The 26,046-nt window shown below is 41.9% G+C and overlaps 1 protein-coding gene across 2 annotated transcripts in view; it reads right to left on the minus strand.

The window, feature by feature from the left end:
- Positions 1 to 25,112, minus strand: part of RASSF3 (Ras association domain family member 3) — a 53,689-nt gene extending 28,577 nt beyond the window's left edge. The window contains exons 1-2 of one of the 2 annotated variants that reach the window (XM_081022384.1): positions 24,893 to 25,112; positions 15,786 to 15,895 (exon numbers count right to left, since the gene is read on the minus strand). In XM_081022384.1, the coding sequence (XP_080878510.1) occupies positions 15,786 to 15,895; positions 24,893 to 25,097 (315 nt within the window). In that variant the 5' untranslated portion in view covers positions 25,098 to 25,112. Of the gene's footprint in view, positions 1 to 15,785; positions 15,896 to 18,928; positions 19,011 to 24,892 lie in introns of those variants that run through there. The other variant, XM_081022385.1, reaches the window with a different exon arrangement.
- Positions 25,113 to 26,046: the final 934 nt, after the last annotated feature.

Below are 26,046 nucleotides of genomic sequence, written 5' to 3' on the forward strand. Positions count from 1 at the left end.
CTTGGCAAGAGTGCAAAATGAGCCAGTGACTTCCAAAGGTATATGGATTATGTGTGACAATTCTAACAGATAACTGTAAGCAATTATAACAATTTAAATTTGTATTTACTATCGTCAGCATGTAAGCACATTATTTTCTACATCTAACATCTCCAGGAACCACATGAAACTGAATACCTTTCTCTTCCTCTCTCTCTTAAACATATACTGTTTAGCATGGACATCACAGGCTTTAACTTGCAGTAAAATATAAGTTTATTCAAGATAGAATAAACCTTGATGTTGGCAGGTTTCAAAGACCATGAAGGGTAGCAGAATATATGTAGCAGGATCTATAACTTAATTGTCAGGTTGAAGAGTTGCAAAGCTGGTGAACAGGGTTGGCTTTGAAGTGTTCACTTTCAAACTGACAGCTATTGTTTAGGTAAATAAATGGGAAACAATTTTGAGAGAAGGCAGCAAAGTGGATTCAATCTGACAAAACCAAACTTGCTTAATTTGAGGAACTGCAGTGAATGGAGAAATGGGTGGTTTCCTCCCATCCACACTGTGCATGAGGCTGTTCTTGAAGAAGACCCAGAACTCTCAACTGTTCCAAAATATGGCAGCCAGAATACTGGCTGGGTTTCCATTTAGAACTCACAGAACCCACAGAACTCTGGTTTTATATCTGTAAGCTGAGAGTGTGTGATAGAAGGAATGGCTAAAGTGGTCAAACCAGTCTCTGTTAAGTTAATGGCCCAAGCCAAGCCTGTTAAGCATCTTTTTTACATGTGTAAAGGTGAAATAAAGGTGTGTTGTCATAAAAGCAACTACCTAGCAATTCTTCCAGGAGGAGGCAGAAGGTCTCTTCCCCTCCCCTCACCTGGCTGGAAGCCAAGCCACCCTGGAAACAGGGAAACAATAGGCCAAAGCTATGCTTTTGAGGATTCTCCTAAGAACCTAACAGGAAAGCAAAATCTGTTGGAGTGTTAATGCTGTAAGAAGTCTTTGTATATACGTGTAATTAAGACAATATTTCAAAAAGACACCACAGTGCCCAGAGACCTTCACCCCAGAGAAACCAAACCTGACGTAAGCGTTGGACCAGCTGAAGTCTTTCGCCACTCAGAGAATGGAGTGTGTGTAGCAGTGGGTGGATTTCAACATTGTACTACAGTGGTACCTTGGTTCTTGAATGCAATCCGTTCCAGAAGTCCGTTCAACTTCCAAAACGTTCAAAAACCAAGGCGCAGCTTCCAATTGGCTGCAGCAGCTTCCTGCACTCAAGTGGAAGCCACGTCGGATGTTTGGCTTTCGAAAAACGTTCAAAAACCAGAACACTTCCGGGTTTTCGGCGTTCAGGAGGCAATTTGTTGGTCAACTAAGCCGTTCGAGAACCAAGGTTCCACTGTATTATAAGCATGCTGTCTGCACAAGCATATCAGCTTCCAAGCTTCAATGACCCCCTTCCAGTCCTCTCCCTCCTGCACTGTTTTTGGGGTTCTCCTTAATCTCCCAGAGTTAATTTCATGAGTCACGGGGAAGCGCAGTGGGAGGAGAGGTAGAAAAGTCCTGATGCAGTTCGTTAGGTGAACCCTGCCCAGCACTTTTAAACTGTTGTGAGCTATCCTGGGACCTCAAAGTATACGGCAGGTAAGAATTATTATTATTATTATTATCATTATCATTATCATTATCATTATTATTGGCAACCTTAGCACCCAAGAAGATGATTATTGCCCGCATCAGAGGATACAGTGATATCCTCTCTCCTGCACTACTGGGAAGCCTTGAGAGACACATTCTTTCTAAGCTTCAAGACTTCCTCTTGTTCCCAGTCAGTTCCCAGGCCTTGTGCTTCCCTCACTCAAATTGGATTTTGGCACTCCTATGTAACAGTTTCCGATTACTGTGTTGATCTTGTTTGCCACAACTCCTTTTTCCTGTCTTGCAGACGGAGATCTCTGGCAGCTTACAGCAAATCAACCTAGGTTATGCTTTACTTGGCCTCTCCCTCCTTGTTTTCTGGTTCCCATGGTTACTGAAGCCATATTCCCAGTGTCCAGAGCTTACTGGGTATGCTCATTAGTGTTTGAAACCATTTGCTGGCATCACAGTGCTGGCAAGTCTGAGTTTTAGATTCCCCGCCTCCCTGAATGAGGATTTCTTATGGAAGTCTTTTAATTGTTTTGTTGCACTGTTTTGGTTTTATTTGTAAGTTTGATTGCAATGTATTCACTGCATATTTTAAATTCCTCTAAGCCACTCTGAGTACTTTATGGCAGAAGATTTGGGTAAGACAAACACGTTTTAAATATATATCAATAGTAAACTTCTGGGTGCAGACCTCTGTATTAAGTCCTAAATCATTTTCCATTACCCAAAGGAAGTGCATTTATTCCAATAACCATATCAATTAGTAGAAGATTGCAAAGAAAACAAAGCTGTTTACTGTACTTTTTTTAGAATGCTGATTACTCAACCTTTGCATCCTTTTAGTCTCATATTTAAGGATTAAACTGCATTTCCTTGTGATTACTTATCAGTAGATAGTCATTCTGACTCTTCAATTGGTTTCTATGCTACAAAGCTGGAAGAAGGATGTCCAAGACACAAGCAATTTTGTGACACTTGACAACATCCTCAGGCTCCTGTGTCAAATCCTGACACGCACTTGCTCTAAAATCCCTGATCCTAATTATTTGGATCATCCTCCATCCAACACAGAGGCATGCTTAAGCCAATTGATTTCAAGGTACTTAAGCATGCCTACCTCTGTGTTCAATTCTCCCACCTGCGACATTCACATTATTTGTAACATGAATCAGCAATATTATTTCTTAAAAATATTTGTGATAGCCCTGCAAAGTCTAACGTATCTCTGACAAGGTTGTAACCAAAGTTTTCAGTTTTACAGATAATAGATAAGGTTACAATGATGTTTAAATTGAACTTCACATTACCGCATCTAACCATCAAACTGATGTAAAAACAATGTTTCTGTTTTTGAAATTGCAGTAATCTTTGCTTAATCCCTTCCTGAATCAGTGGATATCAGTAAATGCATATCTAGTATTACATGTTAGCAATGGAGTTTGAATTCAGCAGGAGTGTGCTGAACAAGGTCATCCGAGTCATAAAAACACATGAAAACAAACAGAAACAGGTTTGACAACTTCTCTCTATTAAACAGAGTCTACTTCCTTGTGTAAGATCTGTGAGGATACAAACACCTTTGAAATAACATCTCCCCCTGCCATTTATTTTGACTTTTATACCAGCCGTTCTATGATAAATCATACACAAGGTAGCTTAGATATATGTCACAACAAATTAAATCCATCCTAAATATAAAACAGTAGTAATATAAAAGAGCATCAGAAAAGCATATTAGCAACCCACAATCTTGAAACTATAATCATAGACACTGAATAAAAATGCCTGATAAAATAAAGAATGAAGAGATGATAAACATTCCCTCAAAACTGAATGCAAATTTCAAAGAAATTCATATGCCAGAGGATGATGCTTCCTCAGAAACCGTGGCCCAGGCTTTGAAGGCCTAAGCCAAGAAACCTGAATTGAGCCTTGAAAAACATTGGTAGTTGGAACAAAATTGACTTACTCTAGGCTTGTTATAATGTAGCCATTATACAGGCTGTGCATTGATATGCAATCTTCCTTTCCTACATATTTATGTTTAACTCTTCCCTTCACAGGTGGCGCTGTGGGTTAAACCACAGAGGTTAGGACTTGCCGATCAGAAGGTCAGCAGTTTGAATCCCTGTGACGGGGTGAGCTCCCGTTGCTCGGTCCCTGCTCCTGCCAACCTAGCAGTTCGAAAGCACGTCAAAATGCAAGTAGATAAATAGGTACCGCTCCGGCGGGAAGGTAAATGGCGTTTCCGTGCGCTGCTCTGGTTCACCAGAAGCGGCTTAGTCATGCTGGCCACATGACCCGGAAGCCATACGCCGGCTCCCTCGGCCAATAAAGCAAGATGAGTGCCGCAACCCCAGAGTCGTCCACGACTGGACCTAATGGTCAAGGGTCCTTTTACCTTTACCTTCCCTTCACACTGCCAAATTAGGAAAGTAGATTAGAGCAATGAATCTGAATAAATCAATCATATGGTTCAAGATGTTTCATACTGTGAGAATTCCTGTGAAATGCAAACATTTATGTAGCGAGATGAATGTAAAAATACATAATTATGTAACTTTGTTTGTTTGTTTGTTTGTTTGTTTGTTTGTTGCATGATTCAAAGTATCTCTAGGAGATTTACTTACACAGTTAAAACAGCCCTCAAGTTTCACAATAATTAATTTTGTTCGTAAAAAGATCATGGCTCTAACTTAGAAATATACTGTACACATATGACGGTTAAAGGAAACCTGCTCACTGACTCAAGGTACACTCATAGATGGCTTAGCTCCTAGTCACAGCAGCTGGCTACCTCAGATAAGCAATGCCCTTCCTCTGTCAGGGGAATCTATCCTAGCAACTGCTGACTCGACCCTGTCTGTTGGTTTGTCCTTGCCTAGAGATAATTCTTTCAATCATCTACAAACTGGGACCACTTTTGACCTGAGAGACAATCATCAAGTCTTCCCATAGCCTCTGACATCTGTTAGATGAAAATAGATAACCTAATTTTATATTCAGCAATCTCTTTGCGTTAAGACAGATAGCAACAGGCCTGAAAAAAGTCTTCCTCTGTGATTGGCACACACAGAAAAGAATGCATGCAGCAGGAACCTCCCTTCCTATAAAATACTGGTCTGTTCTGTTGGAACCAATCTGACTTAAACATGTCACACATATTTATGTTTAGCTACATACCCTCCAACAATCCTCAGACGAAAATAGGGACATTCTATTCTACATTAGTATCACTGCTGCCTCCCCCCTCTTTAAAAAATAATTTTTATTAAAGATTTTCTTGGTTTACAAAAGTATGTGCATTGTCTCTTTTTTCAGGTTGTAAAGTCTTTTCTACAGATCAGTTACAATTCCTATGAGACGTTAGTGCTGAGCACAATATAAGGATAGGGAAGAGAAGAGAAGGGAGGGGTGCTGCCCCCCTTTTTAAATATATGGAATTCCTGATGCCCAAGAATACCTAGTGCTTTGCTCTTACTCACTGGGCCATGGTGAGGAGCTTTTGCATAAAATGGCAGGTCATACATATTTTAATAAATAATAAATTCAATAAAAATAGGCATGTTCGAATGTAAAATCTTTTACATCTTCCAAAAGAGCTTGTGTTGGCAGAGCACCTTGAGAATGTGCCAAGAGTTTTTCCTCAATTGTTAGTTCTATTCCATGGCAGGAAGAATGGGATTATTTAGTGGTAAAAAATGCATCCTTCCTTAGCTTCCTTCTTTCCATAGTACAAATCCATAAACCTCTCTATAATAAATTCTATTCTAGTGAACTTTATTTGGTAGTGGAGTGAACTTAAAGGGGACTTTCCATCTCCTGCCCCACTCACTAATGGCATGTAAAATAAAATAAAAAGACTTGCAGCAATAAAAACACAACTATAATACTTTGTGGTTTAAATATAGCACCCCAAACGTGGAATCTCAGCATGCCTGCAAGCACCAAGAGAATTCCAGCCTGTTATTGCACTGCAATTGCAATTTGATTCCCAGCATCTGTCTTGAAACAAGCGACTCGACGTGAAGAGGGAGCCATCAGAAAATCAGACCAGTAAGGTCTCTATGAAAGAGAGAAGCTCCATTCTTTTTCCTGTTCAAGCTTGCGTGAATGTCAAATAATGTCAGCAAGATTGACTATCACTGCCCCTGCCCAATTTATAATATTGGAATGTAAAATATGTAATTACAAAAGACTGAGATGTAATGTTTGAAAAAAATATCCACATCAATCCAATGGTGTGGCCATCATCACAGATACCTAAATTGGACCCTCCCCACCCAACTTTCACCTCAGAGGCAACTGAAGGACCATCTTTTTCCAAAGAGAGTGGAGAAGAAGCGGTAACAGAGTTTTTTAAATAAACAAATTATGTTTTTCATTCTGTGGTAACTTTAAAAAATATATATATGTTTATTGTTCTAATAATCTTAAGTAAACAACTTTTAAAATCCACCAGAAAGTGGTATATAAATATTGTGAATAAGTCAATAAACTGATCAGATAATGAATATGTCAACTGTTGGCTGGTTGGAACACATGGCTCAGATTCCTACTTTACTCCCATAAAAGGATGAGGGGCAGAGAACAAAAAGGCTGAAAAGATAGCCATCAAATGGAAAATCAATACAAGCAAAGAGCATCTTCAAAAGAGAAAGCTTCAAGAGCCAAGTGCGGAAAAAGAATCAGATTGTAATCCTCCTTTCAAGTGCTTATTTTCAGCAGGGATGTATGTGTCTGTGTGAGAACCTCAGCAGGCAAAACGAAATACTCTGAAGGTGTTTCTCAGCTCACATTTGTCAACATTAAAAATTTGTCCAGTAGCACCTTATGTAAAGGACCCCTGACCATTATTAGGTCCAGTCGTGACTGACTCTGGGGTTGCGGCGCTCATCTTGCTTTATTGGACGAGGGAGCCGGCGTACAGCTTCCGGGTCATGTGGCCAGCATGACTAAACTGCTTCTGGTGAACCAGAGCAGCACACAGAAACGCCGTTTACCTTCCCGCTGGAGCGGTACCTATTTATCTACTTGCACTTTTTACGTGCTTTCGAACTGCTAGGTTGGCAGGAGCAGGGACCGAGCAATGGGAGCTCACCCCATCGCGGGGATTCGAACTGCCAACCTTCTGATCGGCAAGTCCTAGGCTCTGTGGTTTAACCCACAGTGCCACCCATGTCCCTACAGTAGCACCTTAGAGACCAACTAAGTTTGTTCTGTGTACAAGCTTTCGTGTGCATGCACACTTCTTCAGATACCTTTGCCAACATTGTTATCCAGTATTTTCCCCAAACTTGGTCATGGATGCACTCCATTCGAACTGCACATTTGAAGTGTGTTGAACAGCTAAGAAGAAAATGGAAATGTACTGTAAATACAGGGCAGATATGCTATACTGGAAACTGAAGCAGCTGGCTAAATACGCCTACAAGTCTTACAGTGAATTTACCTTTTCTGATAAAATCAAACATGTCAGTTTCATGCTGCAAGGGGTAACTACTTGGCAAGTGATGAAAATAAAAAGCAGGCATTTATTAAGGAGCATGGAGCTGGCACAGCAAAAAAAAAAAGTGGATTTACAGTACTGCCTCTCCACCTTCTGCTGTGTCAGGTGCAAGTGTCAGGGCTGTGGATGTGATGGCTGGAACAAAACCGCTCACTGCTCCTCAGGCACAATATGGTTGTTCTCTTAGGTGGTACTTCTGTGCATGCCTCTGGGAGGAAATACAACTGGTCACACTAGGAAATGTCACAGATCTGCTACTATCTTTATAATTTTATATAGCCTCACTGTTTACATTTCGCCGTGTGCGTGTGCACGCATATAACACTTGTCAAATGGATAAATTGAGTTCTAGACCAGAAATACGTCCACCACAATAATCCATTCACCCTGAAGGTGCCACAAAACCCTTTGCTGCCATTACTACTACAGACTGATACAACTACAGTACTGTACCCTTCTGGAATATATTAACTAATAGCCACTCTCTGTGTTTCAACATGCAGCACATGTTCTAAAAAGAGGAAGGAAACTCTTAGATGTGGAGGCTTTTAATTGTTTTGAGTGCAGATGGTTTGGATCAGACCAAATCAACAAAGCTCAAGGTCAATGCCTGTAGCTTGAGAAGCATGTAAGTTAAGCTTGTTTATACTCTCTTCTGGGCTATCCTTTTCACCCATATATTACTCCATTAACTTTGCAGAGGCTTGTCACAATCACAGCAGGTAGAACGCAAACTGTGCACTGCCAAAGCTACTTTGTTTTGAACTTCTGCTTCAGGATCTCTTCTGCTCCTTACCATACAGTTGAAATAACCAAATTTAATGTCCGTGGGCCACATTCAGTTACCCTGGGACACGGGTGGCGCTGTGGTCTAAACCACTGAGCCTCTTGGGCTTGCCAATCAGAAGGTTGCCGGTTCAAATCCCTACGACGGAGTGAGCTCCCATTGCGCTGTCCCAGCTTCTGCCAACCTAGCAGTTCGAAAGCACGCCAGTACAAATAGATAAATAGGTACCACTGTGGCAGGAAGGTAAACAGCGTTTCTGTGCGCTCTGGCTTCTGTCACAGTGTCCCGTTGCACCAGAAGCGGTTTAGTCATGCTGGCCACATGACCCGGAAAGCTGTCTGTGGACAAACACCGGCTCCCTTGGCCTGAAAGCAAGATGAGCGCTGCACCCCATAGTCGCCTTTGACTGGACTTAACCGTCCAGGGGTCCTTTACCTTTTACCTTTTACCTTACCCAGGTGCACTTGTGGAAGCCAGAACAAAAACTCACACTAGTGTAATGGGGCTTCCCCCCTCTTTCCACCCCAATGCCTCCCCCAAATCAGCTTTGGAAAACCCCCAGAACAGCAGGGAAGGAGAGGGGAGATGGTTCTATCTGTCAAGTGGAAATACTTGCACTGACAGAACAATCTGAGTGTTGGACCAGGTCCTGCGAGAGCGGGGTTCAAATCCCCACTCAGCCAGTTGGGCCAGTCACCATCTCTAAGACTAACCTACCTCACAGGGGTGTTGTGAGGATGAAACAGAGAGAACCAGGTATACCACCTTGAGATCCTTGGAAGATAAAGGCAGGATATAAATGTATTAAATAATAAAATTAAAATGATGTTGGATTCCACCCTATCTCCTGGTATTCCACTCAATATCCAAAGTGAGCTTGGCTAGGCTAACAATATGTTTAGCACTAGGTGTAGCTAGTCAGCTAGATGTTGTTGGTTTAGTCTAGGATTGCCACCTGACAGCCTGATACATAATACTGAAATGTGCTCTAAACTTCCAGGGGCAGTGAAAAGTCCTAGGTCCATACTGAATTTCCCGTGAAGTGGGGAGAGGACTTTTTACTGTCCCTAAAATTTAGGAGTCTGGATGGAGAACCACCTGGGAGACTTGTGCTACCTTAAGTTCCAACACAGAAGAAAGTCAAGGAGGGAAGTATTTGACATTATACCTATATTTTTGATGAATAATCCCCCTGAAAGGCATGTGAAAAGTGACACATCTAGTTGCCTGGAAATTCCCTTAAGCAGCTGTGTCAAATGTTTGACATGCAATATTAAGCCAAGTAAGGGTTCAACTGCCTGAAGCCCTTAGCTTTGATTAAAGATCTTGCTTATAGTGGTTTCTGTTGGTTAAGAGGGAAGTTGTCGCTACAAGCAGGTTTGTGTATTCACCTCCAGAGTTAATTCTACCTCTTATTTAGCTCAGTGTAATTATGACACGGGATGCTGATCCTAAAACTCTTTCAGCAGCTGCCTTACCCGAGAGCTTCTCGTAATTATATCACAAACCAAAGTGCAAGAGCGAAGTCACATACAGAATAATCACGGTGATAACTGCATAAATAACAAAGGAAAGCATTGTCAATGTTGTGTATTTGATGCCTTCGACTATAGGCTTAGAGTAAGACATGCCACATCTTTTGTTTTTTTAAAATCTGAAGTCTGGACATGGTGTTCTGCAAAACTAAGTGCTGAATCGCACTGCATAACAGACAATCACAGCACCTGTGACTCTCTGGCACACGTCCACTGTGTTTCCTCACATATATAGAGAGTTGCTTCACACATTTACACTTTATGGCACAGGAAGGGAACCTGTGTCTCGTCATATGTTGTTGGGCTACAATTCTGATCATCACCTGACTACCGCCTGTGCTGGTTAGCACAGTTGGTTAGAGCATGGTGCTGATAACACCAAGGTTGCAGGTTCAATCCTTGTATGGGACACCTGCATATTCCTGCATTGCAGGGGGCTGGACTCGATGATCCCTCAGGGTCCCTTCCAACATTTATTATATATACTATACATCTAGAGCAGTACCATACCACTTTAAATATCTGCGTTTCCCCCCAATGAATCCTGGGAACGGTGGTTTGTTAAGGAGCTGCGGATCTCCTAAAAATTCACAGCACACAATCTACAGCTTCCAGGATGCTCTGGGGGAAGCCCTAGCTGTGACATGACACTGCTTTAAATATATAATGCAGATGGGGCCAATGTCAAGAGGACCACAGCTTTCCCAAGCCTACTCTATGTGGCTCAATGCATGTTGCTCACACAGCAAGCACATCTATCATACAAACTATGAAATAATCTCCAACATGGAACAGCCATACAAAGGTCCGAGGAGATTCTGTCATCGCAGCACATTTAAGTTTAGTGATGCAAAGCAGTCTGCAAAGGAATAAATTTCCAAAACAAAATATGAGGGCATTTTCACAAAAAGGGCAATTGGAGAAAGAGTGTCACAGGGAGATAATTGCTGGAAGTAGCAGCTATAATGAACATACCAGATCTAATTATAAAGAGCTGTTGCTAAAAACAGTTCCTTTCTTTTGCCAACCTTTGGGATTTGATAAACCCCAAAACGACAGCCATCTTGTGGTGGGAAACAATCACTGCCTGCAGAACAGATTTCAGGGACAATGGATCTGTGTATCTGATAGCAACTGGACTGGCCCATAGTCAGAGATCTTGTGGTGGTAAGTGTTGGGAGCGAGAGGGCTAATAACAGACGTGTAAATCAAATGCTGAAAAACCGAAACCTAAATACAAGTAGCAGTAATGATTAGACCGCATTACTATATGAAGTACATTACACATTTTAAAGTAAATGCCTAGTCCTTGAAAAACATTTCAGTGCCATTTGCACTCACCATCCAGAAGTAAGCAGGGTTATCAATTACTGAGAAATTAAACATAATACTGCAGCATGCTTTTGCCATATTCCCCCCCCCCCCAGCACCTGCTAAAATCTTTTTTCTTTAGGCAAGGATACCCAGACATGTTATTTTATATGTACATTTGTTTTAAAACAGGTGCAAGGGTTAGGAAATATTTAAATATTAAAGCAGAATACTCAGGAAACAGACCTAGATTATGATGATAATTAAAAAGCATTTCTTTTAAATATCCCAGAGGGGACCAGGGGCCCCTTCACCCATTTCTCCATAGATAATCCTTGATTTAGAATTATTGTTACTTGTTTGATTTAAATACAAGAATGCATGTACAGTTGTATCTCAGAAGTTGAACGGAATCCGTTCCGGAAGTCCGTTCGACTTCCAAAACGTTTGGAAACCAAGGCGCGGCTTCTGATTGGCTGCAGGAAGATCCTGCAGCCAATCAGAAGCCACAGAACCCACGTTGAACATTCGGGTTCCAAAGAACGTTCGCAAACCGGAACACTCACTTCCGGGTTTGTGGCACTCAGGAGCCAAAATGTTCAGCTCGCAAGGTGCTCGACTTCTGAGGTACGACTAGTATTTACTCAGCAGCAATATTCAGTGGGGCTTACTCTCAGGGAAGTGGACATAGGATTGCAGATTTATCTACATACTGGACGGGACACACGTGGCTGTAGCTGGAGAGATTTTCTATCTATTTTTGAAACGCAGTACAGTAGTTAAGATTCTAGCAAGAACTGCAGACGTGTTAAGGGAAATGCAAGTGCAACACAGAGTGGGGAATTATCAGGAAACGTTCCTTTTGCACAAGCTGCTGTAACCTAACCTATTAGACTCTTTCCATAAAATGCTGACAATGGGATGGGCAGATGCCAACAATTCTTAAGGCCTCAATGGGGCATGGAAAGCCAAGCTCAACTTTCTCCAAATCGTCCAGGCCAGCTGTCAGCAAACCCATCCTTCTGGGTATGGAAAGGAAAGCAAGATCTGCTTTCAGAATGCTGGCTGTCAGCATGAGAGGAAAGCATCCATCTCCAAATTCTGGCTACAATAGATGTTTCGCTTAAGAGATGACATTTTTATTACCTATTAAAGCATTTATATCCTGATTTTCAGTCCAGGGACCCTCATAGCAACTTAAAGATAAGGGTAAAGGGACCCCTGACCATTAGGTCCAGTCATGGCCGACTCTGGGGTTGCGGCGCTCATCTTGCTTTACTGGCCAAGGGAGCCGGTATACAGCTTCCGGATCATGTGGCCAGCATGACTAAGCTGCTTCTGGCGAACCAGAGCAGCACACAGAAACCTTCCTGCCGGAGTGGTACCTATTTATCTACCTGCACTTTGATGTGCTTTCAAACTGCTAGGTTGGCAGGAGCAGGGACCAAGCAACAGGAGCTCACCCCGTCACGGGGATTCAAACCGCCAACCTTCTGATCAGCAAGTCCTAGGCTCTGTGGTTTAACCCACAGCGCCACCCGCATCCCTTACAGACTTACTTATAGCGACTTACTTATTTCTAAATCATCCTAAGCAGTGGGGAAAAGTAGAACTGTATGTCCTTTTGGTTGCAAGAAAGAAGGAATTAACCTGGGGGGGGGGGGGTAGAAAAAGAGGTTTTCAAAGAGCAACCAAATTTGAGACTGTAAAGTGAAGAAACCAAGTCGTATGAGGCATATGTTTTGGGGTATGTATGAGGAATATCCAGACCTACTTCAGCACTATCTGTGACAGCTCACATATACAGAGTTTTTTCTCCAACAAGTCAGCCCTAATACCTTAGGCTCCAAAAATGTATTGTGAAAGAAAAAGGCATCTTCCCTATTCCCACTCCCTTTCCTTGTATCTAGTGTGGAATGAATGATCAGCACCTGTTACAGTGGGTCAAAAAAACCACATTGGCAAACTTTCCCTAACGGGTTCCCAACAGCTGCTAAGCTGACAAGCACAGTATCCAAACAATGACCTCAGCACAGAGCAAAATGTTAATTTCCCACAAATCATACTTTTCAACAAGCAATATCTATCATCTATCTATCTATCTATCTATCTATCTATCTATCTATATCTATCATCTATCATCTATCTATTTTAAGGTGCTCCTACTCATTCCGTGGGTGAAAATAATCTCTTCTATTTATAATACTTGGATAATGCAAAAACATATGAACATTTCAAAATGTGGGTCCCTCAGCACATGTTCAGACTCCGGTCTTACTCTAAAATAGTTCATAAACACCAAAACCTTCTCAAGAAAACAGTTCTTTAGCATAGCTTCAACACATAAATCCTTAGAGATTATAAAGGCCCTCCAGAACAGTGGTTTTCTGCAGGCGTATTCTTCAACATAAGGGACGCGGCTGGCACTGTGGGTTAAACCACAGAGCCTAGGACTTGCCGATCAGAAGGTTGGCAGTTCGAATCCCTGCGATGGAGTGAGCTCCCGTTTCTCGGTCCCTGCTCCTGCCAACCTAGCAGTTTGAAAGCAACGTCAAAGTGCAAGTAGATAAATAGGTACCGCTCCTGCGGGAAGGTAAACAGTGTTTCCGTGCGCTGCTCTGGTTTGCCAGAAGCGGCTTAGTCATGCTGGCCACATGACCCGGAAGCTGTATGCCAGCTCCCTCGGCCAATAAAGCGAGATGAGCACCGCAACCCCAGAGTCGGTCACGACTGGACCTAATGGTCAGGGGTCCCTCTACCTTTACCTTTATTCTCCAACATGTCCTTGACACAATAATAATGCATCAGTTGTGGATTTATACTGGACTGGCCATACATACGTCATTCCATTCTATTAATTGTTCAATGATGTTTCCCCAACGTTACCTGCATTATTGTGGAACGAAACCTCACTGGAACATTTTTTGTGGTATGAAAGGATTTGGGTTTCAGCAGGAAGCTAGGGGACATACACCGATTAGAGAAATGAAGCAATTTTCCTACCCCATAACTTTTGCAGGCACAAACAGTACAGAAAACTGGATCGTGATACCATCATGAGCACAAATAATCAAGAATGCAAAACGAAAAGGCTCTCTAGAGGTGACCAGAATGGTGTCATCTTGCCTTTCATTGACAGCTGTTTGCTAATGAAATGCCCAGATTGTGTCCATTCTGAGTGTCCTAGAAAATGCATTTTGTACAATGACGCTTGAGGTCTATCCATGATGGATGATCAGGAAGACACACCATTGTTCTTATGCTATGGTAATACCATACTGTCGTGCCATCATTGCAGACAGTGTACAGTCACCTGAGTCCATTCTACAGAGGCACAAAAATTGCACCTGCCATGTCAAAACTTCTAACTGACTCTTCTAGGAAACCTGAGCCTTTTTTCAGCAGGGGATGAGCGTGGGTGCCTTTGAAATGTATATTCATGTGAAAGGAGGACTTTAGAAGGGTGGGTTTTGCAAGAAGAAGCAGCTGAAGGAGAGAACTATGCAATAAGCTATTTTAAGATGCACCAGGAAAGCTTATAATAGCCAGATACATTGTCTATTCATACATAGACCATGTACAGAATATTAATATTATACATCTAAGGCCAAAAAAAGATGGATATCTTCATGGAACATATCATTGGTATTCTTCAGTTTCAATTACTCAGTGACACTACATATTTTAGCTGCAGTTTCATGCTAAATGATACATAATAAGAATGCATGACAAAAGCGTAAGAAGCTTTTCTTTAAAAAAAATGCATTAGTAATTCCTTAGTGGCCAGTGTGGCACGTTTTAAGAAGACATTATTATTTGGTAAGTTAATAAGAAAGGCCTTCCATTTGTATGGCACAATTCACCCTAATTATTTGACAGCATTCCAGCTCTGCCCAAAGCCATGCCCATAAGTTTATTCCCAGCTGTTAATGGCTCTATTGAGTGCATACAAGCCAGAGCAGGGACAGAAGAGAGAGACGGCTTTCACCCGCCACAGAACAAGGCCAAACCACATGAAATGTAGCATTTGTGCATTGTGCACAGCTCACACCCTTTAGCATTTTCATGCGGGGGAAACCCCACACGTATTATAAATAAAACCTTTGAATGATGGTAGTGGGAAATTTGGAATGTAAATACAAGCTGAATTTATAATGAATTTAGGCAGCATAGCTCTAGGACTGTGCCATGCTTGTCTGGGGACCAATCATAATTCATGCAATATTAGAAGTTCATCTGAACATTTTAGCACATTGATTTGCTTCGGTCTGCGTGACAAAAAATAAAAACAATACACATCCCAGCATAAAACTCAGGAGAATTTGGGGCACCTAATGCTGCTCTAGTGACTGAAGGGAAGCAACTATGGCTTTTATGAGTAGCCTGGTTGGGAGATCATTAGAAGATCTGCAATATTATATTTTTAATATATTAGAAAGTTGGCCCAGGTTGGATACAAAATGAAAAAACTGCACAAAGATGAATGGCTCTTGAGTTGAGATGATGTTGCAGTTGAGACAAAATCCGTTTAAAAGTTTTTTTAAAGGATAACATACCTCTTGATTTGGGGAAATACAACATAGTGGTTAAATATTTTGAATTTGGTATTTGAAAGTGTCTTGTGATTGTTGCAAAAAACCAAACCAAACAACACTAACGATTTGTCCTTTGTAGTTAGGTACAACTAGCAGAGTTTGAAAAATCACAAATGTACCTCTACCCTTCTGCGCAGGAAAATCAAACATGACTGGTAAGTTTCTAGCTTTCTCTTTATCAGCTGGGTCAACTTTTCTCTGTTCTATGGGAAACAGATTGACTTCTTTCTGTGTTATATGTACCTTAAATGTTTTCTTTAAGGTATTAATGCCCAATTTGTTGACACATGATCATCTGTATTCACCTAAGAACACAACCTCTAAACCGTGGGTCCCTATGACTCCCTTATAGAAGCCCTGTTTGATTTGAAGGCAGGTGCCCTTTATGATATGAGAATAAAATTCATTACCTGCCCATCATCAGTGTCATATACGGAGCCGCATTCCATCAGTTTTCCATTCTGCGTATAGTCCAGATGTACCAAGTCTTGACAGTGAGAACGGCATGTGTATTTGCAATCTGAAACATAAAAGGCATGGCACAATTTAGATAACATATCAGTGCTATTCATGTTGCTTTGAATTCATATAATTGTCAACATTCCTATCCTGAACAGCAGCCTGTGCTCTGATTCTGAAGAGTGAGGGGCAGCCAATTATGTTGGACCAGTAACACTAGACACAGAAAAGCCTTAACCAGCCTAGGCCCCAGCATCATAATTAAGCCAGTGCCAAATCCTATTAGATTGGGGACCCTTTACCCAGAAACCCTTGAATTGGGTTTGCATCCTTAGAGTCCTCATCCCTTGAAGAACCAGCTCTCTTCATGCTATGGACCCACAGCCTCATGTTGTCTGGTCAGCATAGGTGATAAGTTTGGAGGGAGTAGTCTAAGACGAGGAGGAATGTTAGGCTCCAAGCCAGAGACTTGCCCCTTGAAGGCCTTCTGCTCCTCAAGGAAGAGGCATAGAACTGGTTCTGGAGGCATAAAAGTATTTACAGTGGTGCCTCGCAAGACGAAATTAATCCGTTCCGCGAGTCTCTTCGTCTTGCGGTTTTTTCGTCTTGCGAAGCACGGCTATTAGCGGCTTAGCGGCTATTAGTGGCTTAGCGACTATTAACGGCTTAGCGGCTTAGCGGCTATTAATGGCTTAGCGGTTTTAAGAAAAAGGAAACAAACTCGCAAGAACTCGCAAGACGTTTCGTCTTGCGAAGCAAGCCCATAGGGAAATTCGTCTTGCGGAACGACTCAAAAAACGGAAAACTCTTTCGTCTAGCGAGTTTTTCGTCTTGCGAGGCATTCGTCTTGCGGGGCACCACTGAAGTCCAGTCCTAGACTGTGTGGGAGCACTTAGCTCACTTCGAGCTTTCTATGGTGCTGAAAGGACCAGTCTACCTTACGCCCCATGGTCCTCTTGTTAAGGTCAGGATAGGACAATAATGCAACCTTATGATTACAGTTACTGTAGTTTGACAAAAAATTGGGGTCTTTCCAGAGGCTTGTGCCTGTAAATAAATTGTTGTGGTGGACCCAGACGCCATTCTTGCAGGCAATGTGTCAGTTACCAATATAAGTTTTCTTGTGATCTGAAGTTGCTGGGAGGGAATAGGAACAATAAAGGTAAGCTAGAGGCAGCCTTGAAAGTTTCAAGGCATTTTATAAGGAAAATACCAAGAGGTTTGAGGCATGGACATTTGGCTCAACGGAAGTGGGCTGTTTTAAATATTATGGCAAGAAGGATATAGACTAGGCCACAACCAAATTGAAACTCCCAGTCATGTGGAAACTGAAAATCATGCTGAGGCTGCCCAACCTGAGGAAAAGAAAAGCCCTTTAGGACAGTGACTTTTTGAAGCAGTAGAAATACACCAGCCTATATGTGTGGCCTTCATTGTTGCCTGGGGCAGAGCAAGATCACAAACACTGTAATGATAGCTGGAGATTGTGAATAACCATTGTAAGGCATCCCATTTATTTTGTATTCATTTATTTTTATCATTTGAGCTGACATGTTTTGGGAAGTCAAATTAGAAAGCTGTGATTTGGTTAAACAATATGCAAAGACAGGGTGGCTAATCACGTTAGGAAACTAGTGTTGCTATGGCTGTTTTTATTCTCACCATCAATCTCAATCTGAGTATCTTTGAAGTTGTTCACATAAGAGGCTAATAATTTCTTCCTTTTAAAGAGCACTGTGCCTTTTGGGGGGGGGGGAATGAGGGGCTGATAATCATATATTGATAAAAGGTCTGTGGGTGCCAGTACAAAATGGCTGCCATGGGCGGCAAAAATAGCAAAGCCAGTACTCCATATGACTGCTGTCATAAAAAACACCCTAGAAACACAACTTAAAAAAACAAAAACCCAACTTGTATAAGTCCAATTTATGCTTTGTGTTTAAAGTTTCAGTAGTTGTCTTCCACTGTGTTTACTGGCAAATTTTCTCTGTCAAATAAATTCACACCAGTGATGGAAATCTTAGATACAGGTGGGCTACAAAAATGGCTACGACAGACTGGAAAAGTTCTACCATATGCCTCTGAATCAAATAAGGGCCAAACCACATGTTACATTAAATTCATTGTGTGGTATTGTTTGCTACTATTTATTTCCATTTTAAATAGCAAGTGGGGAGCAATCAGGGTTGAACTGGGAGCTACATTAAGAGTCTTTGCAGTCCCAATAACCCCCACCCCACCCTCCGCTGCTGCTTGTCTTGGCAATTGCAGCTGGGCCCTGAGAGTGGGAACAATGCACAGTTAGTGATGCAGGTATTCTTCTATCCCCATTCCCATTTGTTAGGAGCTTGAGCAAGTCTACAGTGTTTTTGCCAGGATGAGGAAAGGCAGCAAAGTGTATTTGATGAAGCTATAAGAAGGCAGAGAGTGAACAAAGTACACATTGCAGGACCTACATTGTATAGGCCTGTACTAGAACCACAGAGACCATAAAGCTGAGAAAAAGATAGCTGTGTGTGAAAGCCTTTAAAGAATTATTCTTCCCACTCCTAGAGTACTTATCAATCTAATACAAAAATTATTTGCTTCTGAAATCAAGCTTTGTCCAGTCTTAATTTCTCATTCTTCTTTTCCTGATAACATCTGAAAGATGCTGATCTGGAGAATAGCACTGGCTCATGATGGTGCCACTAAAAATTTACCAAATATTTATAAAGGCATTCTGATCAGATTGAAGTCTTCCCTCAGCAATTCAGCTGGCGCTGCACATAACAAATCAGTTCGCTATTTATTTACAGTATTGGTTTGTTTCTAAAAACACATCTGAAAAATACATGAGAAATAGATACAAAACAATATTTTAAGCTTTCCATTTTCAAACGATGAAGGGCTGCATGATAAAACATTACTTTCGATTCTGCCCTAGGGCAAATTAAATTTGTCTTATTTATATATATAAAAAATTAGAATCCAAGGAGAACTAGCATAACGCTTGCAGCTGAAAAACATACAAATTACTTGCGGTCATGGTAGTTCCTTATATTCTGCCTGCAGCAACAGTGTGATCCTTTCACGGTGTTAAGTTGCCACCTACCTGCTCTCTGCTTTTTCTTCACCTCAAGCTTGATTTTGCTGGATAGTTTGTATATGGCTGTTCCCATCACAGAGCATCTACAAGGCTGCGTAGGCAAGCAGATTAACAGATGCTCTACAAGCAGACGCAGATAATTGAGCTGTGCTGGATCTCATAAAACAACCAGGCTGCTGCTGCTCAAGAGAAGTTTCCATATTCTGCCAGACTTATTTTTCAGCCTTTGTAGCCCTACACGCTGAAACCTTGATTTGAATTAGCTGATTTGACTTCCAAATAAACATTTGTAAATGGAGGCTAAAGTCTGCACAGAACCAAAACAGGGATAAGCACGTCGGATTTGGTATGGGCAGTGCCCCTTTCTTATATCTCTCTTGAATAAATTTTCATTTGAAGCCATGTTATATCTGCCGCTCAGCTAGACAACTCTGTGCCCCAACAATCATGAAGTGCGGATGGAAGGCTTTGCCGCCTTCACAAAACATGTGACTGGTGCTGTAATTTCTGGCTAGGCTTGTCAATGGTTGGAGCAGACAAAAGGGGTGCCTAGATTCAGTCACATATTTCACAATCAATCATATTCGGCAATGCAGGCAGTTTGGTAGTGTGAGTATGGTGCCAATGACCCACACACACTGACCCTTTGTGAGTGACCCTCAAACCATCATCTTGCATGCCCAGGATCCAATCTAGAAGGATGATCAACGCACCTGTATTTGAAATGTGCAGTCTGAACTTCTGCACATTTACTCAGAAGCAATTCACACTGATGTCAGTAAGATTTACTTACACACACATACACACATATGCATGCATTGGTTGCAGCCTTACAATGCAACCCTATACATGCTTAATCAGAAGTAAGGCCCACTGTTTCAATGGGGCAAATTTTTAGGCAAGTGAAGATAGCACTGCAGCCTTGAATGGGATTTGTCTCTCAAGAAAACTCAGAGATGACGAAATTGAGAATCGCAAAAGAATCTATTATGCCAGCTTTCAGTTTCTACAGTATAGGAATGCCTTCAGATTCAGATGCGAACATTTTTTTCTGGTTAGAAAAAGTAAAGTGAGATTATAATATTCCATTGGGAAAAATGTATTTGCATATGAATGTATACAGTTTTGTATTTGGGGGGGATTTTAAAATATCTATTTAGAATACAGAATGTCTCTTTAGGATCTGGATTCTAGAATATCTCATCTTTTTAATGATTTGAAATTTACCTGTGATAAACTGGCAGGACAACGGGGAGGAGGAGGAAGAGTATCCCTGTGTGTGGTGTAGCCGGGACTGGGACACACAGGGACACAAGCTGGGAATGGGGAAGGAGAGGTTGGTGTAGGAAGTACTCACAGGTGATGGAGGATGACAAGGAGATGGGGGTCCAGTGCACAGGAACCAGAGCAGCAGGATCCACCACCAGAGGGGCCCCTATCTCCACAAACATGGCATGCTCTGAGGCGTAGGGAGCAGTGGGACAGAAGCTTTAGGAGGCTAGGGCAGGCAAGGGCCCACAACCCAGCTCCCTAGCTGGCCACTAGCTCAGGGAGGAGGTGTGTGATTCTTCAGCTGGAGTAGACTCAGGACAGGTGAGGGACACCTGCCTCATCAAGCCCAGATGCTGCAATCTGCATGCAAAGTACCAAAAGGAAGCAGAGATGAGGTGCTGTGTCTGCTCAACTGCCCATGTTGATGGACCTCAGCTTGGATGCTCCCGGACCACTATGGACTGTGCTTTGGACTGTGGATATGTGGATTGACCCTGGACTGGAGACTTGACAAACTGACTTGCCGCCAGGTAGGCCAGGGCTTGACGACATTACCTAATAATACTATCTGATACTGTTTTTGCCTACATAATCTCTACCACCCCTGTTTTTTACGTCTCTTACTCCATGCTGGGCTCCTTTACAAGCCGCAGCATATAAATTCAGTACATGACTAATGATGATGATGGTAACAACAGCAATAATAACATGCTATGTTACCAGTAGGATATTCTAGTAGGAATGGGGAAAACCTTTCAAATTTGCTCTGTGGAGTTTTATCCCAGTTCTGTTGTGTCGCTGACTTATTCCATAGCTGCAGACACCTCCCTTTTCTACGTCTTTAGGGGGGCGAAACACAGAAAATGTCCAATAAAGAAAACTAATGAATCTTGCAGGTATGTAATTTCTTGACAGGGAGCTGGGGATATGATTGGAAAACAGGCATCAGTAAACTGCTGTTTACCCCCCTCTAAGAGTGAGCTGGTGAAATAGAGCCTTATATCACTTACATTTTCTATCACAAATTCAATAACGTTTATGCATCTTGCATGAAGTCGAAAGCATTGAACAGGCCATTTTGTCAAATGGGAGTTGCCAAATTAAGGCAGAATTCTCATTGCTCCATATTTCCCTGTATGTGCTTGAATCAGACTTGTGGTGAAGTTCTGGTCAAATAGGTTTTGAAAGCTTGGCACATTTTGGATTGTCTCAGATATCACTCTGCTTTGGGTTTTAGTATATTTACTTCAGTGATTATTTACTGACCCCTAGTGCTGAGTGTACAACATCACAACAACAAAGCGGCATCCCTTGCTTGATTCTGTTTATTAAAATGGGTCTGAAGCACGTCTTAGACTGGCAATCGGATTTAACAGGTTTGCTAAAATAATTTATTTCCCATGTGACTCTTAGGAGATATAAAGCCCCAATGGTCTCTGTGAAACCTGCAGTATTCCTGTAAACAAAATAAATTGCAAGGGTAAACACAGACACACAATTGTGATTAAAATGTCCAGGTTCAGAACTGTCAGCCAGCCCCAAACCTGAGTCCTCTGACACTATATCTCTAGATAACAAAACAGGGAAAGGGCTCAGAGCTGGGAAAGAAAAAGAGGGTACACTGTCCCCCCTCTCCTCAATATCTCCCTGGCCTCCAGAGACCTGAACAGCACTTCAAGGCTTGCAGCTATCTGGAGACCTGGAACAAGAATATCCACTGGATGGGGGAGACACTGTAACATTGCAGGTCCTACTTGCGTTGACTGTGTTCAGAGCAACAAACAGAAAAGCTAGATAGAAAAATACTGCATCGGCGCAGTCTTGGAAAAATGTTCATGTCTGCTTAGGAAGAGAATCTCACACTGAAGGTAGCCTCTCACTTTGACACTTCAGATTTTCTCTCTGAAAGGTGGCAATTAACACATTTCTAGTTGGGTTTCTTAGTGGAAAAGAGCTCTGGGACTGCGCCACAGTGGCGTGTTTTGCAGAAGCACTGTCAGAAATGGATGTTGTCTCATTGGCCACTGTGAGAACAGGACGCTGGACTGGGTGGGACATGGGCCTGAGGCATGCCCAGATACTGACGTCCAACTCTGAGGGCCTCCCCTCACTGTGAGGTGTGAAGCTACAGGGAATCAGGCAGAGAGCCTTCTCGATAGTGATGCCTGCCCTGTGGAATGCCCTCCCAGCAGATGTCAAAAAGATAACTATTTGACTTTTAGAAGATATCTGAAGTCAGCCCTGTTCAGGGATTTTTTAATGTTTTACTGCTATTTTAATATTTTTTTGGGAGCCACCTAGAGTGGTTGGGGCAGCCCAGTCATCATCATCATAAACAACTTAGGGTGTGGCATAATACTTCATACATAAAGTGCCATTTCATAGTGGGAGAAATTGCTTGACACTGTGGGCAGGAGGGGAGAAGATGTGAATCCAGTAAATTCTTAAACTCTGGTGACAAACAACTTGGTTTTTCCATTTCATCAGAATCAGGAGAGGCTGCGAAAGTGTTGGACCACTGTCTGGAAGAAGTGATGGGCTGGACAGGGGGCAAGACACTGAGGCTGAATCCTGATAAAATGGAGGTGTTGTGAATGGGCTGTTCCCATGTCCAGGAATTAGGTGGACCTGTTCTGGGAGAGGTTGCTGAAGGAATAGGTTTGTAGTTTGGGAGTAATCCTGGATTCTAACTTGTCACCACAGTCTCAAGTGGCTTCTGTGACTAGGAATATTTTGCCATTCCTGGACTAGGATAGCCTGGCCTCACTTGTCTGTGCTCTGGTGACCTCCTGCCTGGATTGCTGCAATGCAATCTCCCTGGGGCTGCCCTTTAAGATGGTCCAGAGGCTGGAGCTAGAACACAATGCAGCTGCTAGACAGATAAGTGGATCAGCCTGATAGAAGCATGTATCACTGGTCCTGAAAGCACTGCAGTGGCTGCCAGGGAGCTACCACAAATCAAAGTGCTATTACTAGCATGCAAAGCCTAAAATGGCTTGAGACCCTAAAAGAGTGCCTTCCCCAATATCAACCATCTCAGGCTCTACGATTGCCATGGGAGGCCCTGTTGGTGCAACTGCTGGTGGTGTCCCTTCGTTGGCATTAACCCAAGACAGGGCCTTCTTGGTGGCTGCTCCCCATTTTTGGAATCCTGCCCCCCTCGGTACAGGGCACCTGTACTTTTCTTTATGAACTTTCAGAAAGAATTTGAAAACATTCCCGTTTACCCAGGCATTTGATGACTGAGCCTTTCTGCTCCTGCAACCTTGAAATTGCTAGCTGTGAAAGTATGGCGTCGTTTGTGAATGTTTTGAATACATCGCTGTGCTATTTTTAATTGTTCTTGCTTTAATGCTGATGTGTTTCCCACTCTGGGCTCCTTTGGGAGGAAAGGCTTGATATACGTTTAATACATAAATAAATGGGTTTTCTAAAATTATTAACCACGTGTAAAACATGGTGAGGAAGGCATTTCTCTCCTTCTCTCATGATAGCACCTGGGGTCACCTGACGGTAGGTTCAGGACAGGCTATGTTGACCAAATGCATAATGAATGATATTGACTCGCAAAAGATGTGGTGGTAGCCATAAACTTAGATGGATCAAGTAAAGGATTAGGCAAACTCGGGAATGGCCATTGCTTGTAGAAGCAACGTATCCCTGGTTCCAAGATGTTGGAAGATATCTTCCTTCCTTCCTTCCTTCCTTCCTTCCTTCCTTCCTTCCTTCCTTCTCCGCTCCTCCACATGCAGCTGCTGGGTGACCTTGGGCCAGTCACACTTCTTTGAAGTCTCTCAGCCCCACTCACCTCACAGAGTGTTTGTTGTGGGGGAGGAAGGGAAAGGAGAATGTTAGCTGCTTTGAGACTCCTGGAGGGGAGTGAAAGGCGGGATATCAAATCCAAACTCCTCCTCCTCTTCTTCTTCTTCTTCTTCTTCTTCTTCTTCTTCTTCTTCTTCTTCTTCCTCCTTCTCCTTCCTTCCTTCCTTCCTTCCTTCCTTCCTTCCTTCCTTCCTTCCTTCCAGAGGAATCTTGCTGGCTGCCATATGAAGCTGAATGCTAGAGCAGATGGCCTTAATCCACCAAAGCAATATTTTAAGAATATATCTCAAAAGAATGCATATGATCAGAATTCAGACAGGAGCACGATGGGCCCATGTACCCACTGCTGCTTGGCACAAGTGTTCCCTAAAGAACAGCTTTCAAGTCTTCATTCAAACTCAATGAGGAGCTCTTCTCTTTCTCTGTCTCTGCCATAAGTGAAGCAGCAGCTTCAGACATCTTGTAAATAGTATATCTTTTTGCCCAGGCTTTCCCTAATCCATAAGATCAGTCCATTTTTCTCTGTATAAATTTGCTGAACCCGTTTTTTAAATATGCTTCCATACTTTACTGTTGTATTTTTGTTTTAATGAAATTGTTACGGTGTTCATGTAGTACACTGCTTAGATTTTAAAAAAATATTAAGCTGTTTATTATCTATCTACCAATGGAGATGTGCTGGTTCGAAGAGAAGAGTAAAAATCTTAGTAGGCCTGCTCAGACCCTTAGATGTGCTTCAAGCAACTTGACACAGACTAATTTATTTCTGCTACAACACTCATCACAAAACTGCGGGAGAAAGGGTTTTAGTTTTGTTAAGAGAACATGACTTCTCAATTTAAGTTCATTGCAGAGAAGAGGAAAAGATAAACTTACCAGAAGATGTGCAAAGAAGCTTGATTTTTCTCCTCCTTGGGCTACCCAGTGATTTGGGGAACCAATAAAAAAACTGTGCTATCCTTCTAATTGTTTTGTTGAAGTCGTTTCTTATTGCCATAGCTAAAGTCAGCCGACTGCTCTTGAGGTAACTGCACAGAAGTGCAGGAAGGAAGGAAAAAGCCTCAAATACCCACAACCCCATAAGATCGCCGTGAATAGAACCTCAGCCAGCATGTCTCAAGGCCACCTGTTGGTCCTAAATCCTCTCATCTACATTTAGTAAACTAGAGATCTCTATCTTTATATTCAGTCACATTACTATAACCAAACTGTATGGTGGTACAGTGAGAGGAATTCATCAGTATCTTTACAAAAATGCTGTTTAAAAAACCATTTCCTGTAGTATTTTTCTCAGGTTATATATGATCCCAACATTAAACAGGTGTTTTCCTTACAGAAATCCGTTAATCAAATCAACAGAGCATTCTTCCCACAATCTTATGAAGTGGGTGATGAATTATAAAGATACCTTGATATTGTTACTATTTAGAATGAGGTGCTCTGTTACTAACATGTTTATTTGAAAATAAATCCTTTTCTGATTCTAAACTGTACTGCCAGGATCTATGCTAAAGTTTCCAATATGCAGTCTTAGGCTCAGTCTCTAACAAATCACTTTTGCTGACACTGAAATCCAACAAATGAATAAAATATATACAGTAGTGGCTTACTTTTGGCACCTCAAAATGAAAGTCTATAAATAAATGACATGCTTTTATATATAGATAAGAATGATGAATCTGTGCAACCGTGATGCTTATATTTTCATTGTGCTTTTAGATAATTACACTATTCTCATTAAACAAAACAGTGTCCAATTGAAAAGGATGCCCATATTTTTTACATTTGCTGCTGTTTAGAGTTTATTGCCTCCAGCTATCTCGTTTAAGTTGACATTTTCTTGGCTAAATCCAGACACAACAGCACACAAAACGTTATAGGAACAAAGATGTTGCATCAAAATTGTAAAATGACTTAAAAGCATTTGTGTAACACAGTGCATAGTACTGATGTTTCAGGAGATATTTATGTTTCACTCCTCCATACTAAAACATGTAAGATATTTAGACCCCCACTTTCAGATATTTTTA

This window comes from Podarcis pityusensis (genome assembly GCF_964106645.2).
Source record: "Podarcis pityusensis genome assembly, chromosome: 10".
Taxonomy (NCBI): domain Eukaryota; kingdom Metazoa; phylum Chordata; class Lepidosauria; order Squamata; family Lacertidae; genus Podarcis; species Podarcis pityusensis.